The sequence below is a fragment of the Sturnira hondurensis genome, unplaced genomic scaffold, assembly GCF_014824575.4.
Source record: "Sturnira hondurensis isolate 20B ecotype Veracruz unplaced genomic scaffold, ASM1482457v3 Scaffold0009125, whole genome shotgun sequence".
NCBI classification, from domain to species: Eukaryota; Metazoa; Chordata; class Mammalia; order Chiroptera; family Phyllostomidae; genus Sturnira; species Sturnira hondurensis.
This window is the reverse complement of record NW_028081756.1, coordinates 3,443,286-3,461,944: the sequence shown is the minus strand read 5'-3', so window position 1 is coordinate 3,461,944 and position 18,659 is coordinate 3,443,286. Positions and strand designations below refer to the sequence as shown.

The window sequence follows — 18,659 nt, the reverse complement described above, 5'->3', positions numbered from 1 at the left end:
AAATTAGCAAGAACAGGTATACTGCTACTGTCATTTCCAGTTTCTTCCTGCAAACTCTTCATATAGACTCCTTTTAATCTGCTAAGTTCAGAGCTTTTCTGACAAATCCCTTACTACATGCATCCAAAAGGCCCCACTTTTTCCAATCATAACCACCAGTTGTTTAGCATTTATTATGTGTATGTATAACCTGCAGTGCAATTTTACTAGAGGACAAAACAGAAATAACTTGCCTATATTTCCTTTGGTTTTTCCAAGGCTTCCTTAAAAACTTATAAGCTCTTGTTTATTTCATCTTTTTTTTTTTTTGTAATTATTCCCAGTGGGCGGGGTGGTAGTGGTGGTTAATGCATACAGACTTAAGCATGATTGCCAGGCAGATTGTTCTAGCAAGTTATTCTAGTGGTATAATGTTTAATCTGAACTATCTTGAGGTTTAGTATCATCTCTGTAGAAGGAAAATCTTAACCTAGCTATTATTGCTGCCATTAACACTTAATTTCAACATAAACCCAGAAAGATGCTTTTCAACAGAGACACCCATTATGTTTACACTGGAGTGGACTTTGGTTCTGTTTTCACCCTTTATTGGGAACACAGGACAACATTACAGTTTTTGATCATTAAATGAACAAATGTGATATGGTATTGAACAAACCGAAGTTTGGGAGTAAGTAGTTTTCCGTTCAGCAGGTAGGCACAAGATCTTCAAAGACAACCATATTACTACTCAGCCACCAAAGGGTTTTGGCTTCAACTCATTAATGGCTGGAAGGAGAGCCAGTCTGGTCAATAATCTTAATCACAGCAAATCGGTATCTGCACAATTTTTCAACCTAATTGTAGGTATAAGAGAACTGTATATTAACTCATAAATTGATCTGGATAACTACTGAAGTGTCCTCCATTTGCAGGCTGGCGAAATCTTCAGAGTGACTGTTGGAGCAAGGAGCCTTTCATGTGCTCCCAGTTATTATACAGTGCATAGAGGCTAGTAAGTGTTAGTCCTGCTAGACCACCTCGTGCTACCCCTCGAAGACCACCTGAGAGAGAGAAAAATAAGATTTGTGTTGCATTGTGTCCTAACATCAATGGATTAAACAACAGTATCTCACAACTGAGACATAACCATTCATGTTTATAAATACTCTGTCCCAAACAGGAGAGTAAAAGTTTTAAAAGAAATATAAGAAACCAATCAAGAGTATCTCACAACTGAGACATAACCATTCATGTTTATAAATACTCTGTCCCAAACAGGAGAGTAAAAGTTTTAAAAGAAATATAAGAAACCAATCAGGAGACAAAGTCCCTAAATGACTTCTTTAATATACATATTATATTTCATATCTGTAAACAAATAACTTTCAATGTCACAATTTGTACCTAAGATTATCAGCATTAACAGTTTGACTTTTCTCAGAATTGTTACTAACAATACTTTTAGAAAAAAAAGATCTTAGGCTTATTACCATTGAAGTCCTAGTCAGATCAATGATTTCCTGCTAGTCATAACAGTTTAGACTTAATTGGCACTATCAATTGATTTAAAGTGATATATAAACAAGGGCACACCCTCTATGGAAATGGTATTAATCTTTGGACTCTACAGGTTCTCAAAATACTAACTTGGAAGACTGAAGTAGAGGTGATAAGATTATAATGAAGCTTTGAGTTAGGTGCTGATGAAGTACCAACTTCGCTGTCCCTTGTTTCCACACTGATGTGTTCAGACAATATTCTATTGCAAATAGTGAGCAATGTGGCTCTTGGCATCATTGCACTAGTTAAAAAACATTTAAGGATTAACAATAAATGCTTTGCTTAAAATGCAGAAACAAAACTGTCTCAACCAGTTAACTGAAAAAAGTACCCAAATCTACTAAAACAAATGGGGGTACTCAAACTTTTAATAAATACTTGATGTTCTCTAGAGTTTCACAAACAGATAAGGACCATAAATTTCAGGTATTGTACCTAAACTTGTTTTAGGAAAGCAAAGGGAATACAGCTGCTGTCCAGTGATTACCTTACTAGAGGTAGGGGACATTAAATTCTATGAAATTCAGTGATGTTGCCCCGTTTACTTAAAGCCAATCATTTCTGCAGTGACGCCCTGCCAGATGGCTTCCGCTAACAGATTAAAGGGCTACTCCTTCCAAACAGCCTCTGAAGTCTGAAGAGTTCTGATAGCTAACCTGCTTAGGTTTCCACTATGAAATGCCCTATTTATCTCTCTCAAACAGGTCCATACACAAACTGCTTACATCATCTCTAAATAGATGTCAAATACGTGTGTTGGGGAATCAGAAACATGAAAAACATTTAAATAGGAAGTGTCTCCTTGAAGTCCAAATCTCTGTATCATCTTGCTTTAGTTAGGACTAGGCATTACAGTTGAATTTGCAACTGTATTCAATGTGCCTGAAATATAATTTAAAATAATCAGTTTAATAAGGCCTACCTCGTATTTTTGACCTGTCAGGTCAATAAAAAAGAAAATTTACTATAATTAGACCTAATTCTTAAAATGGGAAAAAACTACAAAGTGTAGAATAAAAGCTAAGCTATCTGCAACAACATCACTATGGCTCAGTTAATAGACCTAAACTTTTTGAGTGTAATAAGCAAACAGATTATAAGAACTTAATACTCTAATCTGTTCTGATTCAACCCAAAGCAAAAGTTAAGATGGCCTCACTGCTGTTTATTAGTTGAAAAATGATGGAAGGCATGTAACTGAAAACAGTAAGTTGTAGATAACTATTTCCTGGGACCAAGCATTTAGACTTACTCCCTGGACATTTAGAAAATTAAAAACCACAGGGCTCCGAAGTCTACCTACTGGTTTGGAAAGAGACAAACTGTTCCTGCCAGTTGGCCCTTTTGAAAGCATTTTCATACTACTTTTCAGCAATCAAGTAAGCTCCCCCTGGGAACAAAAAGGTTTTCAGATACTCTGACCAAAATGAAACAGTTCAAATCAATTCAGTTAACTTCTTTAAAGACTAGAAAAAAGTTACTTCCAACAAGAAGACACCAAAAATATGCAGTGTTTGATTTACTAAGTATTGTTAATCCTGACTCAAGGGTAGCCTTTAGTATCACATACCAAACCATGTTTTAGTTTTAACTTTTGCCACTAATTTCAGAGTTTTCCAAGATTATCAGTTAAATGTTTGAAGACTTTGGCTTTAGGCTTTCTGTACAACAACTTCTGCCCAACTAAGCACAGGAAGCTGAGTAGCAAATCAACTTGCTTTGAACACAGAATAATCAAATAGGGACAACTGTCAGTCTCTGCAAAGCACAACAAACATGAGACCTGTGTTTTACATTTACCTTCTATCTTTTGGATCCTTACACAACTCTCCTTGAAAGGGCAAATCACTTCTTTTAAGCTTGGGGAAATGAGGCCCAAATTATTTAAGTGCCTTTTGTGAGGCAGAGAGTAGGTTAGTGGCAGAGCTTGCACAATGATCTCACAATTTCTTTACAGCAGGAATTGACTAATTTTTCTTAAAATGGCCAGAAAATAAGTATTTTAGGCTTCAAAGGCTATTATGAAGCATTTACATAAGATTTAAAATGTTAACTTTAAAAAATGTAAAACACAGGGAACAGACATATCTGGTAAACAGGAACTGGTGGCCCCTGCTTTAGAGGAACAGCCTAAGCTACACACTGAGATGACTTTGAACTTAAATTTTTGTTAAACTTACTATTTTTAAAAAGTATGATAAAATGCATATAACATGTTATTTAACATTTTTAAGTGTGCAGATCAGCAGCATTAAGTACATTGGCACTACTGTGTTACCATCATCACCATCTCCAGAGAACTTTTATTTTCCAAAATGGAAACTCTGCACCTGTTAAACAGTATCTCCCTACTCCCCCTCCCAGGCTAATTTTGTCTCCCTCACCTCAGGGCATAGGTGGTAAACTTCACAATAGATGAAATGAGGGGATGTTGACAGAAAGGTAAAAATCAAAGGTGACTGGGTCACTAGTAGGCTGTTTCATGCTTCCTTGCTTTTTCTTTACTTTATTAGAGTGGAAGCAATGTGTGACTGAACAGCATGGTGGCTAACTCTGCTGTGCTTCCCTCACCACGGTCCCATCCATCTCTTGCAATCCCAGTTCCTCCACGCAAGACTAAACACTAAAATACTATGTTGTTTTTGACTCCCCACATTACTTGTGTCCTTTTAATACTATTTTTCACCAGATCCTTAGTCTTTTTGGTGGTGGTTTTTCTGTGGGTGGCAGGGAGTATCTCAGACCCTCTTTGAGGATCTTACAAAAGTTCCTGAGTGAACACTGCTGTTATAAACTTTATACTCAAGAGAAGGGTGAAGTCGTACTATTCGAAGTCATAATACACAACATAGGCTTATAAATAAATAGAAATGCTAGTATTTAGGAGGTAAGATTAACTGATGCCCAGTTAAGCCAAATTCTTTACTCTGGCCTATAAAGCTCTATTTTTTCCATGACTTAGTTCCCTGCAAGTGTTTTGGTTCCAGATTCTACTACTTTTCCTAATTAATGCCTTTGAATTCCCACTTCAGGGACCTTTGATTGTGCTATTACCCTTATCTACGTAAATCACTCCCTCCAGATCCATATCACACATTCCCTCATCTGTTGGTGTTTGTTCAAATACCACCTTTTTCTTGAAGCCCGTCTCAAATGCCTTGGTACAGACAGTTTTGCATGTATGCCTTAGTTTGCTATAGAATAAACTGCTGAATGTTAGATATTACCTGAGCAAAGAATTTCCATATTTCAAATATTAATAACTAATGCCAAATTGCCCTTCAAGGCACTTATCTTTTGCCAATATTAAATGTCATTCTACCATCCAGCACCTTACATAAGCTAGTCGGTGAAAAATATTAATGTCTTATTTTGTTTTCCCTTGGTTGCCCATGAGACTGAACAGCTACTATTGTTTAGCTATGATTTGTGTTTTTTTCCTGAAGTGTTTTGTCATATCTTTACTCCATTTTTTAGTGGGTTTTCAGTTTAAGTGACTTGTTGAAATGTTTTATATATTATGACAGCTGTCTGCCTAATTTATATGTTATGCGCATTTTTATTTACTGGAAGAATGCTGATGCTAGTAATGGAAATAAAGAAGTCATCAAAAGGCTCCTTTTTACATACAGAATTTTGAAAGCCTTGCAATCATGGATAAGTATTACCTATTAACAATAACACCAATGATAATTGCTTAAGTTGACAACTTGGATTTGTATATCTTTTTACTTTTATCTATCTATCTATCTATCTATCTATCTATCTATCTTTAGAGGGGAAGGAGAGAGGGAGAGAAACATCAATGTATGGTTGCCTTTCGTGCGTCCCCTGCTGGGAGTTGGCCTGCAGGGAACTAGCCTGCAACCCAGGCATGTGCCCTGACTGGGAATCGAACCACGATCCTCTGGTTTGCAGGCTCGTGCTCAATCCACTGAGCTACGCCAGCCAGGGCTCTATAAGATGACTTTCTTATAGAAGGAATAGGATGAACAGATCAGGGATTTTTTGTGAGTGGGAAGGGGAGCCCATGTCTTGGTCTGAGGCCTTATTTTCTGAAGATAAGTGACTAGACACCTGAAACATTCCTAAATTTATGGATGATAGCAAAACTATAGCCATTCTTGTTCTGGTAGAATACTAGTCATTATTAAACAGACTTTCATATGTCACAGGAAATCTAACAGTGACATCTCATGCCTTCTGGGGAATATTTACCTAGTTCATTAAGTAAGCATTAGGCCTAAACTAAAATCGTATCAGAACTATTACTTAAAAAAAAACAACAACCCTTTAGACTCTTTTTGGTCTGACAAATTTTCTCATGTGGTATTTTCCCTCATAATTCCTCTTTCTTGTAAACAGCTGGAAAGTACTTTTATACTGAAGTTTCTACATTAAACCATAATGCTTTCATTTTAAACTCCGTCCTTTTTAAAAATTTCTATTTTTAAAGAGCACACTGAGGATTGGAAATATTTCAGGTCAGCAGGAATTAGCCATTCCCTAAATGTAAGATTCTTAAAAACCAAAAAACGATTTTACTTATTTTCAGAGAGAGGAGAAAGGAGAAAGACAGGGAGAAAAACACTGATGTGTGAGAGAAACGTCACTTGGTTGTATCTTGCAAACGCCCACTGGGGACGGGGGTCCTGGCTTGCAACCCAGGCATGTGCCCAGACTAGAAATTGAACCAGTGACCTTTTCAGTTCACAGGCTGGTGCTCAATCCACTAAGCCGCACCAGCCAGGTCTCATGTAAAATTCTTTCCTTAATAGTTTATGGTGGCTCTAGACTAAGTGCCCGGACTCTTCTAAATCTGAAAGTGGAAGTTACACTTTGTATTCATGTCAAATTCATAATTCTGTGCTCTGTCTTCTTAAGTTTATCCCAAACCAGAAATCAACAAGACTCTAATTTACCTCTGTTAGAGTGACTTTGAGCTCTGAGCCAGGAACTTATGACTCAATGCTGGATTGTGGTTCAGCACATTATTTACTTCCTCTATGTTCCACAATTTAATGGAAACTGCAATCAGCTTATCACCTGACAGAGTTAATGGATAATCTTTTTCAATTTTTCTCTTCTGAGCCAAATGGCATTCTCTTACATACTTTATGTCAAAGCTGACCCAAGCTATTACTGCAAGGAAGTTCTTGACACTGAAAGCAAGGCTCTCATTTCTTTTGATAATATCAATATTTAGCCTTTCCTAGCTTTTAAATATGCATAGTGTGTTAGATAACTTGCATTCTTATACCCAGAACTGCCCCTAACACAGGAAATGCCATAATGGCTTACACTGAGTAAGAAAACAGGGAATGGTGGAGACGCAGATGGAACTTCAGTGCCCATCTACTGGCATAGAAGCAGCTGTCCACTCTACTCCAGTCATTTGACATCATGCAATGGAACTCGGTGTATTCCATTTATTAAAAAGAAGGTGGAATTCCAGATTTTTGTGAAATACGATGTTTTTTAAAAATTAAATCATCATTTAAAACATAGTTTAGGCCGCTCTGACCAGTGTGGCTCAGTTGATTTGAGTGCTGCCTCATTGAGTAAAAAGTTGCTGGTTTGATTCCTGGTTAGGACTGTGGGCTTCCAGTAGGGGGTGAGCAAGAAGCAGCCTATTGTGAGAGAATTTGTTTCTCTCACACAAATTTGTTTTTAAAAAAGAAATCTTAAAAAAAAGGGGGAGGCAACTGAATTCCTGCAGCTTGGATGTCGCCTTTGTGCTGCCAATTAAAATTTAAAATTCTTTTGTCTGCTCCTGCAGATTTTCAATGTGAAAAATTATTTTTAATTTTTTAACAAGACTTTTCCATGCCAAGACAACATTTCATGGACATATTCTACCCAGAAGCTCTGTTTGTTGCGTCAACACATCCCTACATGTTGCAAGAAGTTCTGTGAGCTCTTAGGGATAAAATTTCAAATGTAATTTATTTTTAATATAGAAAAGCCTCTCATTCTATGTTAGGAAAACTTGGACTTTATAATCATGTGAGACTTTCTTTTGTTTCTGGTAAAAATTAAGCAAAAATGTCTAATATATATGATACAGGAATTCCTAAAAAAAAAAAATTACACAGTTAATCAAGTGTAATTACACTTGACTGTAATTACACAGTTAATAAGAAAGCAAGTAAGCAAATAAAAGTGCTTTTCAGAGACAGGAGTACAGGACTTACGCAGTTTAATTAAACTATTTAAAACTAAAATGTGATGAAAATTTAGGGCTGTCATTGCTTATATGACATTTTGAAAACCGTCATCTTAATACTGTGCTCATCTATAAAACGGTTGTGATTATTACTTCATGGTGTTTTAAATGAAACAAATAATTATTTATTACTGACAGTATACTCATAATTCAGTAAATGTTAATTACTTATCCATTTTAGAGGAGAATTTAGTTTTGATATTTACCCAAACCACTCTGGTTCAACTGTTAGGGCTTTCTTTTTTCAAAATTAAATGGTATTTAGTTTATCAATGTTCTTTTGTAACAGTATTATTTAAGGCAGCCAAAGGTGGAAGCAACCCAAGTGTCCATTGAGAGAGGAATGGAAAAACAAAATGTGGCATATATGTACAATGGAGTACTAGTTGGCCTTAGAAAGGAAAGAATCGTGACACAACATGGATGAAACTCGAGGACACTGTACTAAATGAAATAAGCCAGTCACAGAAGGATAAATACTGTATGATTCCACTTACAGGAAGCACCTAAAGTAATCAATTTCAGATATAAAGCAAAATGGTGGCTCCTAGGGGCTGAAGAGAGAAATAGGGAGTAGTTTAATGAGTAGAGTTTCAGGTTTGCAAAACGAAGTTCTGGAGATAGGTTGTACAACAATGTAAATATAACATAACTGTATACTTAAAATATGGTGTAGGTGGTCAGTTTTATGTTACACATATTTTACCAAAACTAAAACACAAATAAACATACAAACACCCCCCCCCCCCCAAAAATCACCAGGTTTCTGAGAACACTAGGTGATACTCGGAAAAAAAAAGTATCAAGTTTCTTTTTGCAAACTATGAATAAAAAGCACACTTCAACTGTGCAAAGAGACAGCTCTCTATTCATTATTTCCTACCTGTACATTTATACAACATGCCCGTCATGGTTCCAGCTGCTACTGTATTGAGGTCATCTTCTGCACCTCGTGTTTTCTCAATGATGACACCAAATGCACTATAAAGCAAAGCTATAGGGGAAATGGAACTGATCAGTAGTAATAAAGTAATTGCAAGTCAGTATGGAAATTGTATTTAGATAAATATATCCTACAGACATCATCATGTAAGTGTTCAAAGGTATATATAAAGAGTGATCAAAGTGGAATACTATATATACTCACTCAAAAATGGAATTCTACATATACTATAAATCAAAAATGAGGATGAACTATACTCACTAATATGTAAAGCAGGCACATGATTATGACTCTGGCTAAGCAAAGATGATGTCTGGAAAGAGTGAGAAGACATATTAATAGTAGCTATTAATGGAAAGTACCACTGAGGAGTCCTAGGCAGATTAATTTTCACTTGTATTTTATTTATTATAATAGCTGTAATTTGGATTTAGAATCAAAAAGACATGTATTTCTATTAGAATAAAAATATAGCTAAAAAAAGAAAAAGGTGAAGTTTGGTTGCTAAATGTGTAAAAACTATGAAACTAGTACTATTTAGTTTTAACAAGATCTTCCCCCTCCCGATGCCTCTAAAGATATCTATTATCCATGACTGCATTAATCTAGTGATTTTCAACCTTTTTCATCCCATGGCACACATAAACGAATACTAAAATTCTGCAGCACACCAAAAAACATACTTTTAAGTGACCCGACCAAAAAAAAAGTATAATTTTGATTCATTCACACAAGACAGCTACTGTTGTGTTGCTGGCTATCATTTCTAAATTTGACAATCTAAGCGAAAAGAGGTCAGTGCTCCTGACTATGAAATAGTCAAGTACTGCAAGCTCAAAAAAATTTTGCGGCACACTGGTTGAATCAACCAGTGTGGCACTGGTGGCAGAGGTGGCAGCGGGGAGGCGGCAGATGGGACGCCATTGCTCCTCTTTGACCCCACCCCCACGTACAACGTCACAACCCAGCAACTGAGTTGCCCCGCTCTGGTGAACACCTAGGGCTCTGCTCCTCATATGTAGCAGGCACGAACAGTCTAAAATATGGCTCAAGAAGAACTCAAAGCCCCAGAGCCAATAACTCTAAGTGAAAAATAGCGAATCTCTCAGATGCACAGTTCAAAACACTGGTGATCAGGATGCTCAGAGAACTGCTTGATTATAGTCACAAATTAGAAGAACATATGAAGGCTAAACTAACTGAAATGAAAGGAAATGCACAGGAAACCAATAGTGATGGAAAGGAAACTGGGACTTAAATCAGTGGAATGGACCAGAAGGAAGAACGAAACATCCAACCAGAAGAGAATGAAGAAACAAGAATTCAAAAAAATGAGGAGAGGCTTAGGAACCTCCAGGACATCTTTAAACGTTCCAACATCTGAATTATAGGGGTACCAGAAGGGGAAAAGAAACAGCCATGAGTGGAAAACTAAAGGAGAACTTCCCCAGTCTGGCAAAGAAAATAGACTTCCAGGAAATCCAGGAAGCTCAGAGAGTCCCAAAGAAGTTGGACCCAAGAAAGAACACTCCAAGGCACATCATAATTACATTAGCCAAGACTAAAATGAAGGAGAGAATCCTAGAAGCAGCAAGAGATAAGGGGACAGTCACCTACAGAGGAGTTCCCATCAAACTGTCAGCTGATTTCTCAAGAGACGTTATAGGTGAGAAGGGGCTGGAAAAAAGTATTCCAAGTCATGAAATCCAAAGACCTACAGCCAAGATTGCTTTATCCAGCAAAGCTTTCATTTAGAATGGAAGGACAGATAAAGTGCTTCTCAGATAAGGTCAAGTTCAAGGAGTTCATCATCACCAAGCCCTTATTATATGAGATGTTAAAGGGACTTATATAAGAAAAAGGTGAAAAATATGAACAGTGAAAGGACAGAAACTCACAGTTATTAACAACCACACCTAAAACGAAAGCAAAGCAAGAGGACAGCTAGATCAGGAGTGGAACCATAGAAATGAAGAACACATGGAGGGTTAGCAACAGGGGAGTGGGAGGAGGAGAAGGGAGGAGAAGGTACAGAAAATAGCATAGACAGTAGGTAGAAAATAGGGGGGAGGTCAAAAATAGTAGGGGAAATATAGAATCTAAAGAACTTGAGACATGTGGTCATAAACTAAAGGGGGAATGGTGGGGGAGGGGTGTGCAGGGTGAAGGGGAATGAAGGGGGGAATAGAACAACTGTAATGGTATAATCAAAAAATATATATATATAAAGATTTTAAAAATGTAAGGTATAAAAGACTGTAAGATTCATAAAAGTTTTAAAATAATAAACATTAAAAAAAACAATCACATAGAGCAAAGGTGGGTGGCTATGTGTGGAGGGTGGGGGCAATGGGGCAATGGGCAACATATAGAAGCTGCCATTTACTAGGACTCCAAATACAAGTTGGACTTCATAGTGTGAAAATGTACTACCACATTTTTTGGACCATAAGACGCACCTAGGTTTTAGAGGAAAATAGGAGAAAAAAATCTGAAGCAACAAAAAATAAACAAACAACAACAACAACAAAAAAGTGGTGAAATATTAAATACATAAATAATATTTCATGAATGTAAAGCTACATTCGGACTATAAGACGCACCCCCATTCCCTCCCAAATATGGGGTGATGGCATATTATTGTTCAAAAAATAATGGGTATTTTCAAATTTATAACAAGGCTAGGATATTACTGTGCCAACAAGGACCTTTTCTATCTTTCATTAGATGCCTACATTTTCCCCTTACTTAATCTGCCATATTTAAAAGATTTTCAGGCTTTCAACTAAGTTATAAAGAAAATATGGAAGTTAGGGCATAAGTGCAACAAATAAGTAGGTTTATTTTAAGTCATGAGTAAAGAGTCATGGAAAGAGTAGGAAAGCACTGGGCCCTAAATATTATTAAACTTCCCCTTGCTTAGAACTGCAAATGTTTGAAACAAAACAAAACAAAACTGCAAATGCTTTCATCATCTCCACAAAGCCTCTACTGTAACTGTGGCAATTAAGTCTGGACAATCTATGCCGGTAAATAGAATGCTAAACCAGCCTTAGAAAACAGAACAAGAGGGCTAGATTCACCTATCATATTTAACTACAGGATCTGAACCATTTGCCTCAGACCTAAATTATTTGAATTTCATTTCATTAAAACATTACTTTATTTGGTGTCTTGCATGAACAGGAGAGTACTTAGGGGTTTACAAGATTTAAAACACTCAGAAATGACATACAAAATGGTATTAGCATCTGGGATTATTTTATATAGTTTCTGGGATTATTTTCTAAGTAGTAGCTATACTGCTGACAAGAGTGGATTTAAATATAATTTCTAATATACAAGGATTTAAAAAATTTTGGTTGATCAAACTGTTCATGCTATGTGTATATTTGTTCTTTGCATCAATAATTTATTATCAAGTGAAATCTCTACTTACCCAAAGAACCTAGAGTATTAGCCCAAAGTGCCCCTTGCCTGGTCACCATGTTCAAAATCCTACAAGGGCAGAAAGACAAAGAATTTCTATTTAGAATTATTATTTCTGTAGTAATTTGAAAAAAAAACATACTTGCAGCTATTTAAAAACTATAAGCTCAATTCTCATTTTTCATTAAAAAACTTCATACCTCCTCAGAATTCAATAAGGATGAATTTTACTTTATAGAAATATAAATGAAGGTAGTTTTAAAACCTCCAACCTTTTTGAGCAACCAGTAAGGAAATTTCTCATAAAATATGTAAAATCATTATATATCAAACACATAAAGGCTTTCAATGATACCCTGAAATTTATTTTATAAAGAAGTTTATAGAAACTGATCTGTATTAAAAAAATGCCATTATAATGAACAAACTAGCTTAGAAGTAAGGCTTTTTGGGGAGGTGGGGGGTGGGAGGATATATTTAGAAAAGTAAAATCAAAGCATGGAATATTATGGAAGAAAAAGCAGAATTAAAAATAAATACTCAAAAGGAAAAAGCAAACCAGAATGCATGGAGAAAGCATACTCTCAGGGAAGCACAGTTATGCCTTGCACCAGTGCCATCTGCCACCAGAACAGTGATGAAGGCAACTGGAAGAAGAAGAGGGGACATTCCTCTTCCAGCAATGTAACACCATCACAGCAATGATTCTGCCTGGACAGCTGACTACTGCTGGAGATTACAGAACTACAGCATCAAAGAGACAAAGAACTTAAAATTTAATGCTTAGTAATAAAAATTTGTATCACTTCTAAAATGCCATTTATGGAGTATATTGTTTTTAATTATTTACTACTATATTTTAAGTTTAACATTGCTTTTACATTTGTCACAAGTTTTTAAAACTATGAATTTTCATTACTGTACTACTGCAAACTGGCAAAATTCTTTGGGATACAGTTAGGCAACACACATCCATTTATTGGGCCTTTACCTACTTCTCACTTTAATCATCTGTCTACAACCCGTAAAGGCACAAAATATAGAAAGCCCGAGCCTTACTTAAGATTGCAAAATAGTAAGTAATAAAACAAGGCCTTGAAGCTACATAGATCCATCTTACCCAAAACCCTCCCTTCTTTCCATTTTCAAATGCTGTATGTCTATTTAGGAAGAGAAGAATGATTATATAAAAAAATGGTGTATAAGGTTTTTAAAAAAATGCACACTAGTTAATCTCTCTATAAAAATTACTATTACTGTTTTACAAAACAAAAGAGTGATGCCCTGGCTGGTGTGGCTCAGTGGGCTGGGTATTGTTGTGCACAGTTCGACTCTCCCGGATGGGGCACACGCCTGGATTGCTCTCCAGGTCCCTGGTTGGGGGTGTGCAGGTGTGTGAGAGGCAACTCATGTTTCTCTCCCTCCCTTCCTCTACAAAGAAATAAAATCTTTTTTTTTTAAAAAAAGAAACAAAGGCTATCTTTTCTAGGAGATCCCCTACCTTCAAATTGATGCTTAATGATACAACACTGGGGATATGTTTCATAACAATATGGAAGGCAAGAAAGAAATGGGACACAATTAGTCTTGGTTGATGGCTGTTGAGGATAGGTTATGGTTCACAGGTGTTCACTGTACTATTCTGTCTACTTTTGTGTATGTTCCAAATTCTCCATAATTCAAAAATAAAAAAATTATTGGTGTAAGGGACAAATACTAAGAATATAAATACAAAAACATTCAAGGATCTGGACTAGTTAAGCAAGGGCAATGATCCACAGAGTAATAGGACTATGAAAAAACTGATAGGCCTTCAGGATTCCCAAGGTCCAATTCTAGCAGATACCTGCTGCCATCTGCTGGCTAAACAACAAATAATGAAGATGGAGTTTAAAGTGTCTTAATACACAACTGAGAGCCACTGAAAAATATATACTGTGATTCCACTCATATACAATATAAAAACATGCAAAATTAAATAATATATTAAGAAAATATAAACAGGGACTGGTCATATTTCTTAAATATGGTGAAGATACACATTATATACACTTTCCGACCTTTTTAATTGTACTTTCTCTTCTCTGCAAAATCAATTTTCGTAGAACATTGTTCTATTCCTTTGGAACTATCTCTATATTCTAAAAACTTCATTTAAATTTTTCACAGCTTTCCATTTCAGAAATAGAAAGTGAAGCTATATTCAAGTCAAGTAATGCAGATCTAGCCATCAGTTATATATAGTGCCTTTTATTTCACTACCATGTCCTATGGTTCTGCATGCCCTTGAACAATCCAAATAATGTACTGCTAATTCACCAATTTGAAAAGCAGGTTATATAGGCCTACCAAATAAAATATATAATAAAATAAAACATGCGTAGCTGAGAAGTCAGGCTGGGGGAGCACCAGCTGGCTGAGGGACACTGACTTAAAAATCACTCCTTTTAAAAGCTTAAGCCTCAGTAGGCTGATTTGTTTAGTTCCTTTTATCTTGAAGAAAAAGAAAATTGATAAAAAAAAAACAACCAGAGTATTAATACCCTAAACGTTTGTAATCTCAATGCTGTACTCATCAAGTCAACATAGTAGAGGTTAATATTCAAGCATGACTACATCAGATGATTACATGAGACTTACTGAACATTTCTTGGTTTGGACCAGGCCATGTTCTGGGTTTCTTTCAATCCTAGCCGTAGACCGTTCACTGCCCCAAATGCAGCCCCTAGTAAATCACAGTAACAATTCATCCAAGTAAAACATCTTTATATTTAAAAAAAGCACTTCTGACTTTTTCCTTTTTATATAATAGGAAAAATGAAAAATGTAAATAATGATTCTTTAAAAAAACGTGAAAGCAACATTCTAATTGTTTTAAGTCTCTGACTACCTGGATGGAGGACACTTAAAAAAAATTATTGTACTCACCTGTCATACAACATCCTCCAATAGTAAAGAAGGCCAGTTCAAATCTGCCCCGGGTTTTATTAGCTCCAGTTGGTAAAATAAACTCATCTGTATCCTAAAGTGATAATATAAAAACCAAGCTGAGCTCCCCTGAAGAGAGAATACTCACAAAATGTTTCTATTTGTTAAAGTACTTTTTCATGCAAAACCTTGTATTAACTAAAACTCAACTATGCTTAGTCAAACAAAAACAAAACTTTCTAGAACACCAGCAACACTTAAATCAAAGTGAAACGAAATATACAAGATACACAGTTATGCTCATTTGTTCTTAGGAGGGATTCTTGTGCAGAACTGCTTCTCAATGTAAGTTCGATGGGTTGTATATAATGTGCCTTATGTAATGATATATTTAAAAGATATTTTTTTTCAAGATTTTATCTACTTATTTTTAGAGAAAGGGGGAGGGAGAAAGAGGAGAGGTGAAACATCAATGTGTGGTTGCCTCTTGCACACCCCTTACCGGGGACATAGCCCGCAACCCAGGCATGTGCTCTGACTGGGAATCGAACCAGTGATGCTTTGGTTCACAGGCCCACACTCAATCCACTGACCTACACCAGCTAGGATGATTTTATTTATTTTTAGAGAGGGGAAGGGAGGAAGAAAGAGAAGCAGAGAAACATCAATGTGTGGTTGGCTCTCACTTGCCCCCTACTGGGGACCTAGCTGGCAACCCAGGCATGAGCCCTGACTGGGAATCAAACTGGCAACCCTTCGGTTCACAGGCTGCCACTCAATCCATGGAGTCACACCACCAGCCAGGGCAGTAATGGTAAATGTGAAGCAACAGTGCCACAGAGTTTATGAAGAACAGTTATAGAGAAAGGTAAACCGAAAGCTATGAGAAGTAAAAGCTGACATAATAACAATCTGGAAGTGCCCTGGCTGGTGTGGCTCAGTGGATTGAGCGTGGGCCTGTGAACCACATGATCGTGGTTCGATTCCCAGTCAGGGCACATACCTGGGTTGCAGGCCAGTTCCATACCTTGATGTTTCTCTCCTTCTCTCCTCTCTCTAAAGATAAATAAATAAAATATTAAAAAAAAACAATCTGGAAAAAGAAAATAACTTTCATTTCATAGCTACTATTTATCAAGCACCATTTTACTATGTATAAGACTAAATGTGCATTAAAAAATGAGCAAAAACTATAAAAGCACAATACCTTGGATCAGTTATGCAAGGTCAAAATTACTTCCTTAATTATTATTTTGATAATCTTAGAAAGCTGTAGACCCTCTTTCCAATTAATGTATACACAAAATTTGGTATAAACTCCTTGAAGGCTAACCAAGAATCCTAAGAAATGCTACCATAAGAATACAATACGACTAACTGTACAATAGAATACACTCTTATGAAGAACATGTTCAATGCATTTTAGCCAAGCTTTCCATACAAAAAAGATTAGAAAAAGCCCCCGAAGGACAGTACATATACACTCGGCAACTCTCTAACAGATTCCTTTGTAAAATACCTTTGTTTGGTAAATGCATTCCTGATTAGGAAGAGTATAGCTCTGCACTGATTTTTGATCTCTGGCTTATGCATACATTCTCGGCAAAAATTGCATAAATAAGCAAGCACGCCTACTATTATCATCACATGGAAATGGTTTGTTGGGCAATAATAAGCACACTCTAAATAGATGCCATGCCACTCATATATTTATTACATGCACAGTTTCGTAAATTTTGGGTAATTCCTGTCTTTCAAATTTAATGACAATTTTAAATTGTGCTTCTGGTTTGAGGTTTCGAGAAATGCCATATTAGACTTGATGAGGTAAATAATTACCTTCCAATCCAGAATGGGTCACTAATTACAAACAGAAAAAATTTTTAAATGGTTGTAATGAGCATTAGTAAGCACAAGAGTAGTCATTACCAATTTATTCTTTGCTAGGGTCACTGTAATAAAGACACTATGAAGACTGAAAGCAAATATACATCATTTCATAAACAAAGTCACTTGAAAATAATGTGGTTACTTGTCATTAGAGTTTATAAAGTTAATAAAAATGTACTATTTCATATACCAAAAATTTTCAAAGATTTTCAGGGAGGAGATCCTAGTCAAACTACATTAATTTCAGGGGAAACCCCATGAAATTAAAGCTCTTGGTTTCTATAAAAATCTGATTACTAGCCTTTTCCAAGTTTAATTGTTTTTGGATATTTGTGAAAACCTACTAACTATACTTCTGGCCAAGAAGGAGGCATAGGTAGATACATTTTCCCTCCTCACACAACCAAAAAATGATAACAACAAATTTAAAAACAACACCCCCCTCAGAACTGCCAGAAAACTTAACTGTATAGAAGTCTGACAACCAAGGGGTTAAAGAGGAAATTTTCATCCAGACTTACAGGAGGGGCAGAGACTGGCAGTGGAGGCAGAAAGGACAAGAAGCAAGGCAGTAAGATCGCTGGAGGATGATGTGGGAGAGGCAGCAGCTGGCAGTCCCATATTTGTGTGCAGATCAACTAAGAGGAACAACCGGGGAACCAGACAGACTGTGCCACCCAGGGTTCCAGCACAGGAAAGGAAAGCCTCAAAACCTATGAATGTAATAATCTGTGGGGATTGAGGTGGTGGGAGAAACTCCCAGCCTCACAGGAGAGTACACTGGAGAGACCCACAGGGTCCTAGAACAAACACAAACCCACCCACCTGGGAACTAGCACCAGAAGGGCCCAACTGCTTATGGGTAGTGGGGGAAGTGAATGAAAGCCTACAGAGAGCCCAGTGAACTGAGCAAGTCGCATTGTTCCCTCTTGGACCCCTCTTCCATGTACAGTGCCACAACACAGACAAGTGGACTACCCACCCTGGCAAATATCTAAAGCTCCACTCCTTACAACATAACATGTGCACTGGGACAATGAAATATAGCCCAAATGAAAGAACAGATCAAAACTCCCAAAACAGAACTAAGTGAGGAGGGGATAGCCAACCTATCAGATGCAGAGTACAAAACACTGGTAATCAGGAGGCTCACAGAAATGGTTGAATATGGTTGCAAAATAAAGGAAAAAGTGAAGTCTATAAAAAGTGAAATAAAGGAAAATGCACAGGGAGGGAAAGAAACTGGGACTCAAATCAATGGTTTGGACCAGAAAGAAGAAACATTCAAGCAGAACGGAATGAAGAAACAAGAATTCAAAAAACTGAGGAGAGGTTTAGGAACCTCAGGGACAACTTTAAACGTTCTCGTATGTGAATCATAGGGGTGCCAGAAGGAGAACAGGAAGAGCAAGAAATTGAAAACTTATTTGAAAACACAATGAAGGAGAACTTGCCTAATCTGGGAAAGGAAATAGACTTCCAGGAAGTCCAGGAAGCTTGGAGAGTCCCAAAGAAGGTGGATCCAAGGAAGCACACTCCAAGGCACATCATACTTACATTACCCAAGAGTAAAGACAAGGAGAGGATCTTAAAAGCAGCAAGAGACAAGGAGACAGTTACCTACAAAGGAGTTCCCATAAGACTGTCAGCTGATTTCTCAAAAGAAACCTTGCAGGCAAGACTGGGCTGGAAAGAAGTATT

General features: G+C 36.7%; 1 protein-coding gene across 1 annotated transcript in view; it reads right to left on the bottom strand.

The window, feature by feature from the left end:
• Positions 1 to 560: 560 nt before the first annotated feature.
• The window catches only part of TIMM23 (translocase of inner mitochondrial membrane 23), a 29,558-nt gene continuing 11,459 nt past the window's right edge, over positions 561 to 18,659 (bottom strand). Inside the window, exons 3-7 of the mRNA XM_037056693.1 lie at positions 15,069 to 15,162; positions 14,781 to 14,865; positions 12,151 to 12,209; positions 8,652 to 8,762; positions 561 to 1,043 (exon numbers count right to left, since the gene is read on the bottom strand). Coding sequence (XP_036912588.1) covers positions 928 to 1,043; positions 8,652 to 8,762; positions 12,151 to 12,209; positions 14,781 to 14,865; positions 15,069 to 15,162 — 465 coding nt within the window. The 3' untranslated portion in view covers positions 561 to 927. The remainder of the gene's footprint in view (positions 1,044 to 8,651; positions 8,763 to 12,150; positions 12,210 to 14,780; positions 14,866 to 15,068; positions 15,163 to 18,659) is intronic.